Source organism: Eurytemora carolleeae, unplaced genomic scaffold, assembly GCF_000591075.1.
Source record: "Eurytemora carolleeae unplaced genomic scaffold, Eaff_2.0 scaffold17, whole genome shotgun sequence".
NCBI lineage: Eukaryota > Metazoa > Arthropoda > Copepoda > Calanoida > Temoridae > Eurytemora > Eurytemora carolleeae.
In genome coordinates this window covers 591,293-612,589 of record NW_019396047.1, presented here as the reverse complement: position 1 = coordinate 612,589, position 21,297 = coordinate 591,293, and the positions used below count along the sequence as shown (strand labels likewise).

General features: G+C 32.4%; 1 protein-coding gene across 1 annotated transcript; it reads right to left on the bottom strand.

Annotated features, from left to right (window-relative positions):
• Positions 1 to 456: 456 nt before the first annotated feature.
• On the bottom strand, positions 457 to 18,125 carry LOC111703312 (uncharacterized). Its single transcript, XM_023475221.1, has 7 exons — positions 18,122 to 18,125; positions 17,893 to 17,948; positions 6,324 to 6,849; positions 5,919 to 6,238; positions 5,528 to 5,647; positions 4,497 to 4,585; positions 457 to 1,611 (listed from the first exon to the last, which is right to left on the bottom strand). Exons 1-7 carry the CDS (start codon positions 18,123 to 18,125, stop codon positions 1,557 to 1,559), a joined length of 1,170 nt encoding a protein of 389 aa, XP_023330989.1. The 3' UTR covers positions 457 to 1,556.
• Between the last annotated feature and the right edge of the window lie 3,172 nt (positions 18,126 to 21,297).

Sequence of the window (21,297 nt, the reverse complement as noted above, 5' to 3'; positions counted from 1 at the left end):
TCGTTTATTAATGGAAAATTTGGAACTTAAGAAACAAATGACGACACTGTTTTAATAGTTTATAATTTAAGATCTAATACATTGAATTTTCATGCGAGGTTAATAAGCCTATTCAAAGCTTACGACCAAAAATATTATAAGGAATAGTTGATTCTCTATCTTCGTTTGAAGGCACAGAACGCTCGCTTGCCTTTAATTAACAATCTTTTGCTTCACCTGATGGGGTGAACCTTTGATATTCAAACTTTGACAATTTAATCATGCAGTCTTAGTTTACATCAAATAAACATAACTGCACTAGGTTTCAAAGATATGGGGCCTGGAAAATTAGAATTTGATTTGAGTACTCGATAAACCGTTTCTTTCTACTTTATACTTTTACAAATAACATGAATAAAACAGGAAAGAGCATGATTGATCAATATATTTTTTAGAATAAAAACATAAATAACTGAGGAAAGAGCATCATAAATTTATTTTTATAGAATAAATAAATTACATAAATAATGATCACAGCAGAATTATATAACAAGCTCACTACAGAGTAAAATGGGAAAATAGAAACATACTTTTTCATTTTCATTTAGATTCATATGGATGAAAAGAATATGGATGAAAAATATGGATAAAGAGATGGATAGATGGATAAAAAGATATGAATGATAGGATGGATAGGTGGATATAAGATGAGGATAAAGGAATGGATTGCTGGATATACAGATATAAAGATATGGATAGAGGAAGAATAGATGGATATATAGATATGGATAGAGGGAACGATAGATGGCTGTAAAGATATGAATAGAGGAAGGATATATGGATATAAAGATATGGATAGAGGAAGAATAGATGGATATATAGATTCGGATAGAGGGAACGATAGATGGCTGTAAAGATATGAATAGAGGAAGGATATATGGATATAAAGATATGGGTAGAGGAAGAATAAATGGATATATAGATATGGATAGAGGGAAGAATAGATTAATATAAAGATATGGATAGAGGAAGAACAGTTGGATGTATAGATATGGTAAAAAGATATATGAATAGAGGAGGATAGATGGATATAAAGATATGGATAGAGGGAAGGATAGATAGATATTAATATATGGATAGAAGGAAGGCTGGATGAAGATAAAGTTATGGATAGAGAAGGTATAGATGGATATATAGATATGGATAGAGGGAAGGATAGATGGATATAAAGATGTGGATAGAGGAAAAACAGATGGATATACAAATATGGATAGATGAAAAACAGATGGATAAAAAGATATGGATAGAGGGAAGGAACGATTAATATAAAGATATGGATAGGGGAAAGGAAAGATTAATATAAAGATATGGATAGAGGAAAGGAAAGATTAATATAAAGATATGGATAGAGGGAAGGAAAGATTAAAATAAAGATATGGATAGGGGGCAGGAAAGATTAATTTAAAGATATGGATAGAGGAAAGGAAAGATTAATATAAAGATATGAATAGAGGCAGGATATATGTAAGGATAGATGGATATAAAGAAATGGATAGATGGATAAATAGAGAGTGAGTTTAATATCTTCTTCCTCTAGCTTTGTTCCCCTGGTTTACAACAACAGTAACTCTCCTGAAACATTTCATTTTCATTTCATTCATTTTTATTTTCATATTCTTTCCCTTCTTTTCTATTCTATATCTAGCTCAGTTTATTTCATTTCATTTATTCTTATTTTCATATTCTTTCCCGTCTTTTCTATTCTATATCTAGCTCAGTTTATTTCATTTCATTTATTCTTATTTTCATATTCTTTCCCGTCTTTTCTATTCTATATCTAGCTCAGTTTATTTTATTCTTCTACCTCCAAGTACTATTTAATTTTCGTTTGATTTCAATTTGATTTAAATTTCTGAAGTTTTATCTAATTATTCTAAAATTAAATTTTTCATTGCACTTAAAATATTCCACATCTATTACCGACCCTTCATGTTGTACAACGGGACTCATAAAACTGTGAAGTAGTACGAGAATATTTACGCAAATACGTCTTTATCAACGAGGTAATAGTGTATAGGGTGATGATGATGTACGCTAATCCTTTACTAATTTTATAGGACATAAACTAACCTATAGTATATCAATATTAGTAAACAGTTGTACGAGTACTGTACAGCTAACTGAGCACACAGGTAGAAAACTATCGTACCCCCTGGTCTTTCTACAGTTACACTGTAATATTGCATTGTTTTTATGTCATGATTATTTAAAATATATTGTTTATTGATTATCAATGTATAAAAAATAGCTATTTACTTAGCAAAAACAGGCTTTTATAAATAGCACAGGGTTACTAATAAAAGATGATGATGTAAAGACGACCTGAAAATATAAACTATGACGATCCCGCGGTTAAATGAAGTCTTCTGCCATAAAATATTCTTTTTAATGGTTTAATTAATAATTTGGCAAAGAAAGAAACAGTGAATCATGAATATAAAAAGTCAGTTTAAATTCCGTACAGTCGTCTCTGAAGTCTCATCCTGCATGGGTATATAAAATACTGGCTAGAATACTCTGATTAATCGAATCGGACGTTAAATGAACTGGTTTAATTTTTTGCAACAATAATTTGCACTCCCCGACATTTTGCAAACACATACCGGTTACCAGGGGAGGGGGGGGGAATGTTTTATCTTGACCTTTTTATTTAATGTAAAATGAATATGTCTCGGCACGAAGTATTTAATGAATGAAATACTTAAATTCTAATAATTTTCAAATGTTTAAAAGTTTAAAAGTTGAAATTGAATAAATGTAAGATCCGGTAAATGGCATGGAAATGTCAAGCGTCAACTTCTATTTAAAGCGTAACTTGAGGTATTAAGCACGGTGACCGGTGTTTAAAGGGACTGTAAAGGACAAATGAAAGGGGGTATAGGCTGAAAGCTAATCACTTTAGCTAGATATAACTTCGAAGCTGTCCAAAAATATGTATATACTTCAATTGTACACCTTCTGAACCTTGAACAGACTAATGTTGGCATAAAACCTAACAATGCTCTCCTAGTATCCTAAACTCCCTGATCCTATCTTATTTATCGATTAATTAATCTTCTAAATGAGTTCATTAATTAAAAAGATTTAGTTTTATTTATGCATCTCTCCTCTATAGAGGATATGTGATATGAATACTAATATCAATGTTTGGATCTTTTGTATTGTTTATATTCTGTACTCTGCTGAAAGGGTCCCTCTAATTGTAGAAGTGCCATATCCGATTCACAACAGTACCTTAAAACCTTTTTCTGATCAAAGATAAATGAGATATCCCTAATTTTGACATTAAATTGATAATTTTCAACTAAAGTAGATAATTGTAAGAATTCCAAAATCTTATAGAATACGATAGCTTCATAATTGTTGATAAAATTAACGTGTTAAGGGTTGTTAATCTGACATGACAGTCTATAAATTGAGGGTCACTTGACAATATGTCTACATCTCAGTACAGTGCAGTGGTGTAGAACAAAAATGCGTAGAAGCAAAGATTTTGACATATTTTCCAACAAAAAAAAAAAAATAAGGATTTTCCCATCAATGAAAGTGGCTGATTTATCACATTTAAATTAAGATAAAAGTTAAATATTTTCTTGTCCTGTATACATATATATATATGCATGATAAGTATTTGGTATAGAAGTTCTACAAGCACTATAATCAGATGCAATGACAAGCAGAAAATAAGTTCATATGGTCATGGATCTAATCAGTGTACGCAGCACTGTACGATGTGAATTTGACCTTTCAGAGATTTGAATGCCAATAATGAAAACTTCCGTTAATTTACTTTAAACAATCGCTGCTTCCTGTAGCTTACTTTAAACAATTGCATCCTCTGTTAACTTACTTTAAACAGTTGTATCATCTGTTAACTAAGTTTAAACAATTGTATCATCTGTTAACTAAGTTTAAACAATTGTATCCTCTGTTAACTAGGTTTAAACAATTGTATCCTCTGTTAACTAAGTTTAAACAATTGTATCATCTGTTAACTAAGTTTAAACAATTGGATCCCCTGTTAACTAAGTTTAAACAATTGTATCCTCTGTTAACTAAGTTTAAACAATTGTATACTCTGTTAACTAAGTTTTATCAACTGTAGTGTATCTTATTTAAACAAATTCATCCTCTGTACCCTAAACTAGTGTTTAACTGTTGTTTAAGTTTGAAACATCTAATAGTAGATTTTATTTTAATCTTGCTTTTGCCTTTTATGTTTTAGTTCTACTTACATAAAAGAAACTTAGAATATTGCTTAAATTATAATTTAACCAAACAAACAGCGTTATAGAGTAATATCTCATAACAAACTTTTCTTGTCTCCATTATCCAATATAAACTTGCAGTCTTTAAACTCAGGAATTAGGTAAAAAAATTTAAATCGAGATTTATAGGTTTATGTCAACAAAACGAAAAATGTATATTCTATAGAAACTAAAAGGTAGATATTTTACCTTCCGTTAGGCATAACGAACTTGTTTTGAGCGTAGTCGAAGAATCCATGTCCGTTAGCTCCAGTGAACGTAGATTCGTCCGCTGCAATCTGAAAATATTTAAAGCTCTGTTATTAATTTCATGTCAAAATCATACAAAAAGTTTTTTAAATCTTAGAAATCATTTATACGAATAAAAATGCCAAGAGCCCCTGGAATTAATATTTGTTTGAAGCCAAAGGAACTGATTACCCGCCTCAAACTATTATATTCTAAACCTTATATTTTACAATCTAGAGTTCAAACTTTAGATTCTCCAAGATCAAATAGTCAAGGTTTAACATATTAATTGATTACACCATTTGAGATGGAATTTAAAGAATTTGAGCCGCGGTTTAAATCCGCCAAAAGCCGGTTTAAATTAAGCGCCTGCTTAAATCTTTAAACACTTTATACAATTTTAAGTGGAACCAACCATATTTAAACCGCCGCTCAAATTCTTTAAATTCGGCCACAGGTTACAAATATGTAAAGATCAGAAATTAAATGTTTGAATCGAGTGTTTTAAACTGAACTAAAGAAGCTACAAACACCTTTTGTAAAAAATAAAGTGTACTGCAGTTGGTGGGAGAAATATAAACAAACTTATCGCTATTTATAATGCAGAGATTATTTACATTCTTCAAAGTAACTTTCATAAAATTTCAGTAGAAAACAAATACAATTAGTTCCTTGTGAATTAATTAATCTTCTAAACTTTCCATCATTTTTTAATTTAACTGTAGGAGTAATTTTAAGCTTAAACTGTAGAGTTGTGTGTCCGATTATTAACAGTACCCTGATCAAGGATGACGTACTTATCCTTATTATGCTACAGGAACACTTGTAATTGTTAAACACATTGTTGGTAAGACACAGAGTTCTCTGCCATCGATGATTATTTAAAGGTTAAAGGGTACCGTTGTAAATCGGAAATTCCCCTCTTAAAATGAAGGGTTATATAAAATTTTGCTTACAGTTCCTTTAATATGGTAAACCGGTTTCGGTATCACCTGTCTTGTTAGAGGATCGCATCTGACTCCGCTAGAATAAGAATACTCTCGAACCTCTCCGGTTGGATCAATGTAACCATATTTTCCTTTGGTTATACAATCTATTCCAATGGACTCCTCCTGAAGCATAATTCATCAATTGAAACTTGGGATGTTTATTTGGTAGTACAGAAGGTGAAAGGGAGGGGGTAGGGGCTAACCTATAGAATTAATCCCTCATTTATGCCTTCAAATATTACTGAATTAGTATTTGGATCGTATACATCCTTAACCTTTAGAATATTCATCTTGAATTTATGATCGGTACTTATGCTTCTTCTAGATTTTAAATCTTCGAAAACTACGGGATTGAAATCCGTTATCGGGAAGTTCTCTGAAGCCTAAACCTCACCTTGTAAGATCCATCGTCGTTTTCATATCCCCAGGTGATAGAACCGTCCTCGTTCTCGAACTTGTATCTTTCAACTGTTCCGATCGAGTGTTGTTTTGTTCTCTTAGTTCCAGGACGACCTAGAGCTACTTCTCCGTCCAGTATCCTGGATTCAGGATCAGGACGAGAAATATCAATGTCGGGATCAGGACGAGACTCAGGGCGAGGTTTCCGACCCACTCGTCTTTCATCAAACCTAGGTGGGTTAAGGGTTCTAGCACCCTTGCTCCGGTGAGAAACGTCATTTGTAAGCTCTTTAGTTATCCCAACTGCTTGGGCACCTAGAGTTTACAAATATAATTAATGGTAGTAATGGAATAATATAAGATATTTTTTTAAATATGTAATTTGAAATTTATTATTTACCTGTGATGGCAATAGTTCTAGCTTTGACCTCCTCCAGGATAGAGTTCCTGTCCACTATACTATTAGAGGCTGGTGGAGGAAGGAACACCTTAGAACCAACTTCAACCACTTGGAAAACAGGTTCAGGAGTGCCAAAGAAATCCTCGAGTTGGAACTTAGGAAGCTCTGTTGCAGGTTGGAAGGGGAGGGTGGATTGAGGTTCCTCCTCCTGAATTATGGTAGGACGGGGTCTTCTCTTGAACCCTCCAGCTACAGGTCCTTTCCTACTACTAGGGTCCGACTCTGTAACAGGAGCAGGTTCAAAACTATCAACTGTTTCCTCCTGAACCTTTTTACGAGGTTTAAACCTAGGACGGTTTTCACCAGAGAATACGTTCTGAGGTTTACGTTTAGGTCTGAAATTATGAGGAGCAAGGGGAAGGATTGGAACAGCTCCGGAAGCCGCTGCAGTAGCAAGGAGTTGAGCTAGAGGAGAGGAAGGAGAAGGCTCAGAATCATCTTGAGATAGAACACCGCACAGACAAACCTTAACAATAGAGTTTTAACAAATAGGAAAAAGTGTATATATATTATATAATATATATCAAATGCGGAACGTAGAGAAGGGAGAAAACTTTAAACGAAGGAAATTGAGTTGCAAAACAGAGGTTAAAGATTTAGGAAATGAATGAAGGAGAGGGGGGAGGTAGGAGAGGGGAGGATGGAGGGAGAACGGGAGGGGGAAGCTTGGTTTAAATGCCATATTAACAAATGTTGAGTAAAGATGATAGGTCTACAGGGCACAGGCCTGTATTTTAATATTCAGATTTTACAAGATATTTAGCAATAACCTAACCCCCTGTCTTACTCACTTTTCTCTCCTCCTTCTCCCCCCCCCCCTTCCTTTCGGCTTCTGTGCCAATATGCATTTCATGCAAGACGCACTGCGCAGTGAGGTCTGTAATGGCAACCCTAAACTTGAAATTTTGCAGTAAATTTAGCATTGCAATTACAGAGTTCAAACTTCCTTACTTTAGAAATATTTTCTAAAGACTAGAGCCAAGATTTTACTTTTCTCTCAACAATAAAATTAAGTTTTAATTAAGAACTTCAAGAAGTTTTCAGTGAATTTCAGTATTGTAGAATTTTATGATGATTTATTTTTGTCTCTTCTTTTCCTTGCATCAAGAAACTGAACACTTACCTTAATGTCTATTTTTTAAAATCCTCATATCTTTTCAACCTGATGACGTAAACCGTTGATAGTTCAAATTTTCTAATAATCAAAAGATCAAATACTAAAAATTGGAAAATTAAAGCTTTGCACCATCAGGTTGCAAAGATGGAGAAAGAAATTGAGTCTTTGTCACAAACTCTGGTTTTCTAATCCCTAATGCCTTTGATATTTTGATATGCATGTTGAATCAAATTATCTAAATTAGAAATATCCAAGGTTTAAACCACCAGGTTGCCAAGATATAGGGATTCGAAAATTAGAGTTTGTTGCAAAAACTCAATTCCTTAGAAAATTATAGTTTGAGACAAATGTTCAGTTTTTCTATTTTCCGATGTTTCAGAAATTAAAATAAGTTTATAGTTTTATCAGATATGTATAAATATATTACAGATGTATAACTTTATCATGACTCTTGTTATTCTGAATCATGATTACAGAAAAATTTTATTTTTAAATTTTAGATTTAAAAGAAGTTTTGCGAAAAATGAAAGAAGGTTTATGCTGAATTCGAATCAAAAGTAAAGTATAAGTAAAATTAGCCGAGGCCCGAGATTGAACCAAAATTTAATTCTAATTCATTTTTCACTAATTCTCTTTAAAGTGAATATTTAATTTTTCCATCTGAGAGACCCCAACTGTAAAGTTGTCTATGAATAATGCTCGATTTTTTGTCAAAACTAAATAATAAATAGATGTAACAAAACAAATTATCAAATGTTAAATTTAATACAAAAATGTGACAAAAAACATCTTACCGTTAAATCTATATAATAAAGCTCTGATCGCTCATATATATATATTTGTATGTATATATGTTAGCTATAACTGGCCAAACGGCTGTGCCGAATTGGCTGAATTTTTTTAAGGGAACCCATAGGTAATCAAATTTTTCTTTCAAGAATATTTTTTTTTAATTCGAACTTTTTAAATTCCACGGGCAACGCCGGGCACCTCAGCTAGTAGTTAAAAATACATTTGAAAAATCCTTGAATTTCTTAAACCCTTGAGTACTGCTAGGTTCAAGATTGAGAGAGCAGGATAATCAAATATAAAAAGAATAATTTTATGTCATTCTTCGGAAGAGTCCTGCAGGGGATAGCAATTCTACACATTTTTGAATAGAATTAAATTAAGTTGATATTCTTAATTTTTCATTCTTCATATCCTTAACTAATTTTTTCATTATTTATTCGTCATTTTTCTTTATTTATTTTTCATTCTTCTTTTATTTTTCTTCTCCATTCTCAATACTGCTCATTTCTTTTTATCTTCATTCTTCTCCTTTCTCCGTTCTTATCCGTTCCTTCCTCAATCGTACCCATTTCTTCGTTCTTCATTCTTTTCCTTTCTTCGTTCTTATCCGTCCCATCCTCAATCTAACTCATTTCTTAAAATCTTCATTCTTCATTCTTCTCCTTTCTCCGTTTTCATCCGTCACATTCTCAATCCTACTCATTTCTTAAAATCTTCATTTCTTCTTCTTTCTCCGTTCTTATCCGTCCCATTCTATTTATTTCCTAAAATCTTTATTTTTATTCTTCTTCTATCTCCGTTCTTTTCCGTCCCATCCTCAATCTTACTCATTTCTTATAATCTTCATTCTTCATTCTTCTCATCTTTTCGCCCTTATCTGTCCCATTCTAAATCCTACTCATCTATATATAAAGTTGTAATCTCTTTTTGTTTGTCCGATCATATACTCAGGAACTCCTGGACCGATTTGCCTCAAAATTTGATTGGAAAACCACGAGAATGTTCTTAGCAAGGTTTAAAAGATCTGAGTTGAATAGATTGACTCTTTCAAAAAAACCTTCTTCATAATTCTCCTTTCTCTGTTCTTATCCGTTACATCCTTCTCCTCAAATCCTTTATATAGGTGAGAATATATAAAATGTTGATGGAGAAGATGTGCGGAAGTGCATTGTTTATAAATATGCATCAAGTCAAGGATTTCCTTGGGTCAGATACTCTGGGTATAGAGAAGGATACAGCGTGCAGGAGAGGAGTATAAAGAGTCCATAAACAACTTCCTTGCCATCAAACCAGGAACATTTACGACCTTACTCTTCTTCAACATTTAAATTGGGGAAACATTGCACAAAAATCCTGAACAGGAAGGGAACAGAAGATTGCGGGAAATGAAGAAAAATAAGAGAGAGATACAGGCTTACCCGCAAAGGATGAGGCTTCAGATACGATTGTACGGATTTTGTTTAGTGCATTCAGGGTTAAAAATGGCTTATTTCAGCTCTTAATAATTTTCTTAATTATCAAAATACTTTATTGAATGCAGAAACCAAAAATCAAGCTTCAATTCTTCATTTTTGTTTAGTTTTGGGTCGTCTTTACAGTCTCATCATTTGTGGGTAATCCTGTATCAAAGGGTCCAAAGTTTCTAGCTCACGCAAAAATCGATGAGAATTTTTCAAAAAACTTTTTAAAAAAACTCCAGCTAAAACAAGTGCTTTATAGTCCTAAAAGATGGTATATCTTGGTATATCAAAAGCCAAGAAGTTGCTTCATTTTAAAGCCAATCTTGAAAATTCACTTTTTAAAGCAGTCTGGATCAAAGAAAAAGGAGAGAGAGAGAACTGAAAAAGGATTTAAAGTTTCACATTCACGGTATATTTACTCCAACCAGGTGTAGTGCAGTTGTATTGGGAGTTTAAATCGTTTCTTTGAGATATGAAATAAAAATGTTTTTGTTGGATCATGATCATAATAAAAAAGATTAAAGAATATTGGAACTTAATTTAGGATCCTTAGGTTAAGGTTTGGTTTAAAACCATATTTTCGTTTTATTCTGTGCTTTAATAAAAATAAACAAGTTCTAGGACAAATTAAAATATAGAATCGTCCTACTTCTCAATAAAATAGATTGATCTTTAAACGTATTGAAGCTAAACTATAATCTCACGGTTGTATTCTCAACCCTTTGCTCTGAACCTACGATATTGCTCTAACCTTGGACCTGGTGATAAAATTCAGATGCAAACCCTTCTCCTCATCTCCCCATCCAGTAATCTTTTAATCTTAATATACGGACGGAGCATGTAGGTTAGTTAATTTTGTTTCTACGTTTCTTCATAGAACAACCAAACATGAGATGCATAAATAATAATTTTACTTATTTATGCATTTTAAACCATGCACTGTCAGCATTTGTATTTGAATATTTCATTTTTATATTCAACATTTGTAGTTGTAAAAAGTTTTACTTTTGTGTAGATCTCTTCCTAATCTAGTGTATCCAGTATCAAGTATGAAAAACACCTTGCAATTCTTCCTTAACCCAATACCCTCTCCTAATCCAACACTCTCCCAATCCAACCCTCTCCCAATCCAACCCTCTCCCAATCCAACCCTCTCCCAATCCAACCCTCTCCCAATCTAATTTCCTGCAATGCAAGGATGTCTTTAGATGTCTTTAGACATGTCAACAGTTTTCTATGAAATTGCGCCAATCTTTCTCGCTGGATCTTGAAATCCATTGTGTCAACTTAAAAAAAAATTAAGTTTTTGTCACAAAATGTTTTCTAATCCAGAAATCTTTGCAATCTGTTGTCGTAGACCTTAGTATTCTGTTGGATCAAAAAAAAGTAAGTTTGAAATATCAAAAGCTTACATCATCAGGTTACAAAGATATATTAATTAAAAAATTTGAGATTGTGGCAAAGACTTAATTCCTTTCATGAATAATTACTTGATCCTTCAATTTCAATCCTTATCCCTGCAGGGAAGCACAAACCTGGGATATTTAATCCGAAGGACTGCACATTGCACAAGATACGAAGAACTGCTTGATCCAAAGATTCCCAAAATAAGAGTAGTCACCTCTGTACACACATGTCTATGTGTAATCCTAACCGGTAGATCTTTAATCAGCCCTCTCTTTTTATGATCGTGTTCAAGGGTATGCCTGTAAATCTGTATTCTCTATTTTAAGGAAGTTCATTTCAAAGTGTTGATAATGGTTTACTGAACTTTGAGAAAAGTTTGAACCAAACTTGGTTTGATAGGGTAGATAGAGGGGGAAGGGAGTGGGGGGGAGAGGGTAGGTAGAGGGGGGAAAGGGAGGGGAGGGGGAGATATGTAGAGGGGGAAAGGCAGGGGGGAGAGGGGAGGCTAAACTTAAAAGTTCCTAGAACATATCCTTCCTTTCACCCTATCACACTTATCTTTTATCTCTTCTCTCTTTATTTTCCTATTTCCTTACTTCCATTTTCTAACCCTCTTTTTCAAGTATTTTGTTGCTTCAACCTCCCCCCCCCCATACTCCCTTCTCCCCTCCCTGATCCCTCTTGACAAATAAAGTATAATATAATCCAGGTTTTATCTGACGGGAAAGAATTCTCTGTAACGGAATCCAGTATATTACATTTCATGTGAAATCCATTCTCCGGTCTTGGAACCTAACTGGAGATGGGAGATGGGGGGTTCTAAGAAGTTAAAATTATACAGGGGGGGGGGGTATATACCACGATGGATTAAAATTTATTCTCAACTTTATTTAAGAAGTTAGAAACTAAATGGAAAAGTCGTTCTGAATCGTCAAACATTATCACCCCATTGTGTCAAATTCTTAGACATTAACCTTTGCACTTAGTGCAACAATATATGTCACGATATCTATCTATCTATCTATCTATCTATCTAACTATTTATCTATCTATCTATCTATCTAGATGTAGAATTCAGGACACATTGTTAAAGAATATATATGAAGGATTTGTATCACGCCTACTCCTACTCCTAATATATGTAAAGCTAGAAGTTAAAACTTACAGTTCCAATGTTAAAACACTTCCTATTCAATTTGTTAAATTCGCCGCGAGCTCATGGTTTCGCTTGTTTCAAGCAAACCTTTTCGAGGTTTGTTACTGAGGTTCGAGCTTTAGCACCTTGTTTTTTTTTTTGATGGGATGCACGTCACAAAATTCCAAGTCCACCCCATCTCCCTAGAACCATGTTTTGGTATAGACTAGGGTGATTAAAATGCTGTACAGTGTCCTCTCTAATGTAATTATGTCCCAGGGAATTCTTCTCTTCTCAACCCATTGAACCAACATAAACAGGAATCAGAGATATCTTCTCTCACAACAGGGGGGGGGGGTTACATCACATCTAGATATTGAATTAAAACTCGTCCCATGACTTTCTACAATCAAAGTTAAGTATATGCCCCTTCTTCATTATCTCAAAGGATTTAACACTAAATTCAAACTCTAACTTTCAAATCTAATATTTCAATTTTTTACCAATAATTCCAATAGAATTGCAAGTTTAAAATAACAGGTTGCAAATATATAAGGATTTGAAAATTAGTGTTTATGCAGTGTTCTAACGAATAATCAGCCAAATCTCAATAAGCAAAACAAAGAGTAATAACTTGGTAATAAATAACTCACTCTGTTCGTAGCTTAAAATGAAGTTTGGAGAAAGTTTGTGAGGATAAAACGAAATTTAGAAAAATTAGAAAAAAAAACAAGAAAAAAAAGAGTACAGAGCTACATCGGAAATACGAGAAGAGAAGAAAAAATAGAAGAAAACATATAAATGATAAGATGAAATGATTCAAAGAAAAAAGGTTTATTCTATGTATACGGATTTGAAGGTTGGTATGAACCTGTCTACTCCCTCTACTGTATATAAATGGTGTATGAGTATGGTTTGGTATTGAACCTAGATTAAACAAACAATGCAGGACGGAAATATGCATAAATTATAAATACAGGGTTTCCAAAAACTTTTCAAATACTTTAGTTCAGGCGGAAGTGAAAATAGTGTGTAAAAAATAAATCGATGAAATGAGGTTTAGGTCAATTTTCTATCTTATGATGTGTCTTCAGTTGATTTGTTATTACCTAGTTTTTTTATTTTTCTTTCAGGGTCAAAATTTGGTATAATGTAAAAAAACCAAATGTTGTCAACATTCGTATAAAGTTAATATTTCATAATATTTTTAATTTTGTTTTATTAAAAAATATTTCGCTGGCGCTGGATTTTCGAACATTCCTGGAAAATATGAAAATGTCGTCTTCATTATCAAAAACAGGAAAAAATGTTTTCAAAAGTAGTCAGAATATTATGAAATATCAACTTTATACGATTGCGTTGAAAAATTATCGATGATTGGTTGAAATATCTGAATGATTTCTTTGAAATAAAATTGATTATTTTACGATCCGAGTTGAATATTGCAACTTTGTGAATTTGTATGGACGCTACGTTCTTCAGCATTAGTCGTATTCAACAATTTTCATCTTATAGACGCAACAGATAGAAGTTAGATTAGTAGCGATCAAAAGCGTTTATTGTTTATTGTTTTAGCTTTATCCTAAAAAATGGAAAAACGATCCAAATATGATTGTTACAACAAGTTCGTTTTTGCATCGGTTTTGGATCGTTTTTTGTAAGCCTATACCCCTTTAATTTTTCGCGAACACTCCCTTAACTTTAGCATAGTACAGTCTAGAAATCCTGCATGGAATTTTTATCAAATTTGTTTTTAAAACGATCGAAAACGATTAACAACACTACACTACAACACTTCTACGATAACACTAGACCGGTAAACTTATGTACCGTCTCGGATCTTGCAACTTTAGGACCCATGTGTGAGATAAATTAGGCCACTATATATGCATACTTAATTTTCTGGGATACCAATACCATATTTGTATAATCACCCCGGACTAACCAGAGTGAGCAGCATTCGGTTTCTTCTATGTTAAATCAAACTTGTTTTGGTCTTTAATTCGTTTATTTTATACATTTTCATTCAAGATGCATATGCCAACAAAAAAGTACTTAAGAAAAAAGACTAAAAGATTGGGTTTAATGGGTCAAATTGTGATCGAAAGTCACAGCTTTCTGGAATATTGACAGAACCGTTAAATCCACGTGTAATATTATAAAACAAGGCTTAAAGGCGCTTCGCACCCAACTCTTTTTATAACTTTAGCTTTTAGTCATAAAACTAATTTTTTTGGGAACTGCCGGACTTCCAACGTTTTCTATAAACCTCGGTGTTTTTGGAGTCAATTTTTAAAATTTATTTCTGCCGGCCATAATATAAACCTTTCCTTGGTTCATATAAGGTCCCAACAAAATGTACGCTTACAAAATTAACAGACAGATAATAACAAAATTTATAGAGATATGCTGGGACACCATTTATAGAGATATGCTGGGACACCATTTATAGAGATATGCTGGGACACCATTTACAGAGATATATGGGACACCATTTATAGAGATATGCTGGGACATCATTTATAGAGATATGCTGGGACACCATTTATAGAGATTTGCTGGGACACCATTTATAGAGATTTGCTGGGACACCATTTATAGAGATATGCTGGGACACCATTTATAGAGATATGCTGGGACACCATTTATAGAGATATGCTGGGACACCATTTACAGAGATATGCTGGGACACCATTTATAAATACTAAATAGCCTTAACATTGCACAATGCACACTGTGTACGTGTAAAAGTGTCCCTAAATTGGTTTAAGGCCTGAAAGTTTTTATTTGCAAACTTCATGCATGCAATTTAATATTTGCATCGTTCTCTTTACACCACCCAACAATGTTAAATTAGAAACCTTTGGCCACCCAAATATATTAGTTGGACCGGGGGGGGGCATCATGTTTTGTTGTTGTTGCAAATCTGACATCACAAGTACAAACAAAAAAGGTTGACAATTTTCTTCAAAATGCACCTTAACACTCACCCCAAACTCAAATTTACTAATACCTAGATATATTTTGCAACCTGTTGGTGTAAACCTTTGGTATTGACAAGAGCAACGAAATTTTTGTTTAAGATTGATGCAAAGTTAAGATGAAAAAAGAAGATTAGATACTGGGGAAAATCTTAAAGAATTTCGAAATGCAAAGGAGAAAAAACTTAAGCACCGATCAAAACAAGAATAAAATCAAAGGAGAAGAAAGTTCAGCATCGATCAAAACAAGAATAAAATTAAAGAATAAAAAACTTCAGCACCGATCAAAACAAGAATAAAATCAAAGGAGAAGAAACTTCAGCACCGATCAAAACAAGAATAAAATCAAAGGAGAAGAAAGTTCAGCATCGATCAAAACAAGAAGAAAATTAAAGAAGAAAAAACTTCAGCACCGATCAAAACAAGAATAAAATCAAAGAAGAAGAAACTTCAGCACCGATCAAAACAAGAATAAAATCAAAGAAGAAGAAACTTCAGCACCGATCAAAACAAGAATAAAATCAAAGAAGAAGAAACTTCAGCACCGATCAAAACAAGAATAAAATCAAAGAAGAAGAAACTTCAGCACCGATCAAAACAAGAATAAAATCAAAGAAGAAGAAACTAAGTACCAATCAAAACAAGAATAAAATCAAATAAGAAGAAACTTCAGCACCGATCAAAGCTTTAGGAAGAATGAAATTAAAGAAAAGAATGATAGTTTAAAGAAACTAGAACGAATAATCTCCGCAAAGAAGATGAAGAGAAGAACCTGGAACGGATCCATCTGTATCCTGCTGACTAATCTAACCTTTGGGTTTCAGTCTCAGACCAGATATTGAGAATACTGATCCTGAGCTCAGTGACTAGCATGATCCGGAGCTGGAATTTGAATTCTCATTTTCAATATAGATTACTGTTTCATCAGAGGGGGTAGTTTAAGATAAAACTTCATATCCGCTACGCAGAAAAAAAGGAAAACTTTAACGAGAAAAAATGTGTTTTTGAGACAAAAAATGTTTGAAGAAAGAAATGCAAACTCTTTTAAAGGAGAAATAAACTGTTATAGAGGAGAAATAAACTGTTATAGAGAAGAAATAAACTGATATAGAGGAAAAATAAACTATTTTAGAGGAGAAATAAACTCTTTTAGAGGAGAAATAAACTCTTTTAGAGGAGAAATAAACTCTTTTAGAGGAGAAATAAACTCTTTTAGAGGAGAAATAAACTTTAGGAAAGAGAAATAAACTGTTTAGGAGGAGAAATAAACTTTTAAGGATGACAAATAAACTGTTAAGGAGGAGAAAATAACTGTATTAGAGGAGAAATAAACTGTACATAGGATAAATAAACTGTTTCAGAGGTGAATTAAAACGTTTATGAGGAGAAATAAACTGTAGAATAATCTTTAGGAGAGGAGAAAAAAACTGTAGGATAAAAGAAAAAAATGAGAAGGGACGGAATAGAAAATAGGGAATCGAGCAGAAAAAAATAAAGAAAAATAAAAGTTAAGTAATGAGAAGAATAATTTCAAAGGAATTGAGTCTTTGGAACAAAATCAAATATTTAAACCTCAATATCTTTAAAACTCGATGTTGTAAACCTTTGATATTTCAAACTCAGATTATCTAATCCAACAAAATTCATAGTTTGAAATATCTAAGGTCTGCAACATTTGGTCCAAAGATATAGTGATTAAAAAATAAGAGTTTGTGGCAAAGACTCAATTCCTTTGCAGTATCCCAGCACTTAACACATTAGAGCGTAGAATTATTAACTTTCAAACTTTTGGAATAAAACAAATAAAAAAAGTTTGATATTAAATTTGTGAAAAGAATAATAAAGTTTTGTAAAAGTTAAATTTCATCAAAATATCGAGTTGAAAGTTCTACTTTTATCAAAAATTGAGTTTAAAATTCAAATCTTCTGAAGAACATTTTGTAATTGCAATTAGATGTTTTATAATTTATGTAATGTATCAAAAAATTATTAAAAGTTCTTTAAAAGGAATTTTCGAACCTAATATTAAATAAACGTTGTCTTTAATATATTAAAGTATCTACTTACAGTCGTTTTTTTCAGTTATACCTACCCAAAAGTAATTGCTTTTGGAGGGCATTAGAAAGCATTAGAGATCATAGATTTCGTATCTTAATATTTTGAAATTCTTTGAAAGTGTTTCGTTTCCTATAAACTTTAAACTTATCAAAAAAAAACTTAAAACTTTTATAACGGTTTGTTTTCTAAACTTCTTCTTTCCTGAGGTTTGAGAAAATAGTTAAAACCATGGAAAATGAGATTTTGTTTTCACTTTCATTTCAGAAATATTTAAAAAGAGTAATTTCTTCTTTAAAATATTATACCAACCACTTTCTTTCAATTAAATCATTCTTTTTATGGATTTTTTTTTTACTTTTAAAAGCTGATGTAAAAAGGATTCTGATACCAGATACTTTGTAAAAAGGTTTCTGATACCAGATACTTTGTAAAAAGGTTTCTGATACCAGATACTTTGTTAAAAGGTTTCTGATACCAGATACGGATGAAATGTTGCAAGATGAATAATCACTAAATCTCACTCGGCTTAAAAATGAGTTCACTTGAAAGTTGAACTTACAGCGCAGATGATGAAGACGGAAGAAAACATGGTTCCGCCGTTCAGGTCTCCAGATACTAACACAGTAATCGTTCAGATCTCTGCAGCGCGGTTTTATACTTCTTCCCCTCTCTATCTCCCCCCCCCCCCTCACCCAACCTTCGCTTATGAATGTCGGTAAAACTGACTATTCGGCATTTTACGGAAGAAAAGTCGCTTCTCTATCGTTTTTTGGATTCGTATAATTTACCCATGTAGAATACTGGACAGGGAAACAGCAATAGAATAAACTTTAACTAATTCTTTCTATAAAAATATAAACGTTTAGGCACAGGAACTGAGTTCTTACCACAAACTCAAATTTATTAATACCTATATCTTTGCAACCTGATGGTGTAAACTTTTGACATTTTAACTTTTGATTATTTGATCTAACAGAATTCATAGTTTAAGATATTCAAGGTCGGCTACATCGGGTTGCAAATATAAAGGGATTAAAAAATCAGAGTTTGTTGCAAGAACCCAATTCCTTTAACCCTCCCCCATGATAGAATGTGAATTAAAAACATTTTAAACCAGAAATATGTTGTCAAAGAAAAAAGGGGGGAAGGGGGCAGGGAAAGAATAGAAGGTTTAGAAAAGGGGGGAAAATCAATTTATTAGAAGTAAAATTGATTTTCCTTATATCTTTGCAACCCAATGTTGTAGATCAAAGATATTTCAAACTATGAATTTTGTTAGGTTAAGTAAACCTTTAAATTATCAAAGGTTTACAGCATCAGATTGCATGGGTATAGGGATTAGAAAATTTGAGTTTGTGGCAAAGACTCAATTCTTTTTTGAGTATGTGAGGTGGGTATTTTCAGTGGAAGGAAGGAAGGGCGGTATGTGTATGTTTATAGTAAAGAGTAAAGTTCTAAATGTAAATACTGTTATAAGGAAGGAAACGTTAGCATCCCGTTAACAATAGAATTTAACATTAATTTATTGCAAAACAAATCATTTAAACAATATCAAATTCAAACATTTACTGAAAATTTCAACTTTAAAAACTTTTATTTAATATTTGAAAACGATTGGCATTTTTAAGGATTTTAATGTTTTTCTATGTGTTTGTTAAAGATGTATTTTGTATACCTTTTATATTTTTAACGAGATGTTTGCAAGAGGGTTGGCGTGAATGCATATATTTAAAATTTTCAGAATTACAAAAAATTTGAAGTTAACCAGAGACAACTATGGCCAGGAGACTTACCTACAGACATTAAAAATGTTTCAATTACATTAATAAAGCTGATATTTAAACAAAATTAAAAACACATTTTTGCTCTAGATATATTTGAACAGCTTTAAACAGTTAAACTATATCTACAACGTGAAACCGGATTTAAAAAGGTATGTAAGAAGTTAATCAAGATTAAAAAGTATTATCGATCCGGAAACAATTTTTTGTAAACAACAACATTCTTGATAAAACATTCCCCTAGCTTGGAAGATTCAATAAAAAAAAGTGGTAAGAAGGAATTTTGAATAAAATTTTAGACAATTTAAATTGAAAATTATTGTTCAAACGGGAGTTTATGCTTTTAGAATCATATATATTAATCTTCATATTTTTCTTTCTGGAAGTTTTTAAAAAATTTTATTTATCCTTTAAACGATTAGTGTATTTTCTTGTAATTGCTGAACCAAGTTGTGTATTTTTCAATCGTGAATTGTCGCTGTATGGTTTAAAGGAGTTGAGTTTTTGCCACAAACTCTGATTTTCTAATCTCTATATCTTAGTAACCCAATGTTGTAGACCTTAGATATTTCAAACTATTAATAATTATAGATAAATTAATCTAAGTTTGAAATATCAAAGGTTTGCACCATCAGGTTGCAAAGATATTGGGATCAGAAGATTTGAGTTTGTGGCAAAAACTCAATTCCTTTGCCGGATAAAGATTTGTGTAGAAAGTAATGTAGGTTTAAAAGTTAGAAGTTTTATGATCCCTGTAATCTGATTCAAACTTGTAGTTTCACTACAGGGTATTCTTTTAGTCATTAATGGCAACACTTTTAATTGCCATTAATACTCGAAGTAGGTTTAGGATTAGGGGGAGAAGGAGGTTTAGGATTAGGAGGAGAAGAAGGTTTAGGATTAGGAGGAAAAGGAGGTTTAGGATTAGGAGGAGAAGAAGGTTTAGGATTAGGAGGAAATGGAGGTTTAGGATTAGGAGGAAAAAGGAAAAGGAGATTTAGGATTAGAAAGAAAATAAGGTTTAGGATTAGACGGAAAAGGAGGTTTAGGATTAAGAGAAAAGGAGGTTTAGGAGTAGGGGATTAGAAAAAGAGTTAGGAGTAGGGGGAGAAGTAGAGTTATGATTAGGTGAAGAAGTAGGAGTAGGGGGAGAAGTAGAGTTATGATTAGGTGAAGAAGTAGGAGTAGGGGGAGAAGTAAAGTTATGATTAGGTGAAGAAGTAGGAGTAGGGGGAGATGTAAAGTTACGATTAGGTGAAGAAGTAGGAGTAGGGGGAGAAGTAAAGTTATGATTAGGTGAAGAAGTAGGAGTAGGGGGAGAAGTAAAGTTATGATTAGGTGAAGAAGTAGGAGTAGGGGGAGATGTAAAGTTACGATTAGGTGAAGAAGTAGGAGTAGGGGGAGAAGTAAAGTTATGATTAGGTGAAGAAGTAGGAGTAGGGGGAGAAGTAAAGTTATGATTAGGTGAAGAAGTAGAAGTAGGGATGAGAAGTAAAGTTATGATTAGGTGAAGGAGTAGGAGTAGGGGGAGATGTAGGTTAAGGAATGGCAAGAAAAAATGTGATAAGAGAAATATACATTTTAATCATTATACATTTATAATATCAAGAAATGTATGTATACAATACATCATTCATCATACAGTAGTTTTTTATCTACTATCCATTAACATAATATTTAGAAAAATTGTAGATATAATATTTAGTAAAATTTATGTAATTATAAGTTTTCTTTATATATATAAATATTTATATTTATAAATAGATAAAGATGATTAGTTCATTATGAATAGATGATACTAAGATTATCTAAAAAAAGGAATATGATACAGTGTAATCTCGTAATATAACAAGCAACTGAAACCTTATACCCTCCTTTATCTCAGGATACAGGGTTACCCACAAAAGATAAGACTTCAGAGACGACTGTACAGAATATATACTGTATGTTTCCTTATATTCATGACCGAGCTATTGTTTGTTAAATCAAAATTTAACATAAGAATCGTCATACCGTAAGAGTGTGGGGTCGTCTTTACAGTCTCATATGTTGTGGATAACCCTGCGTAATTCTAACAAAGCATTTAACTAGAGGTTTATCACAAATGATAAAAATATTTATGTCAGGAATAGAATAATTAAATTTTTGTGTTTTTATTTGACCTAATTAATGTACAGGTGTTA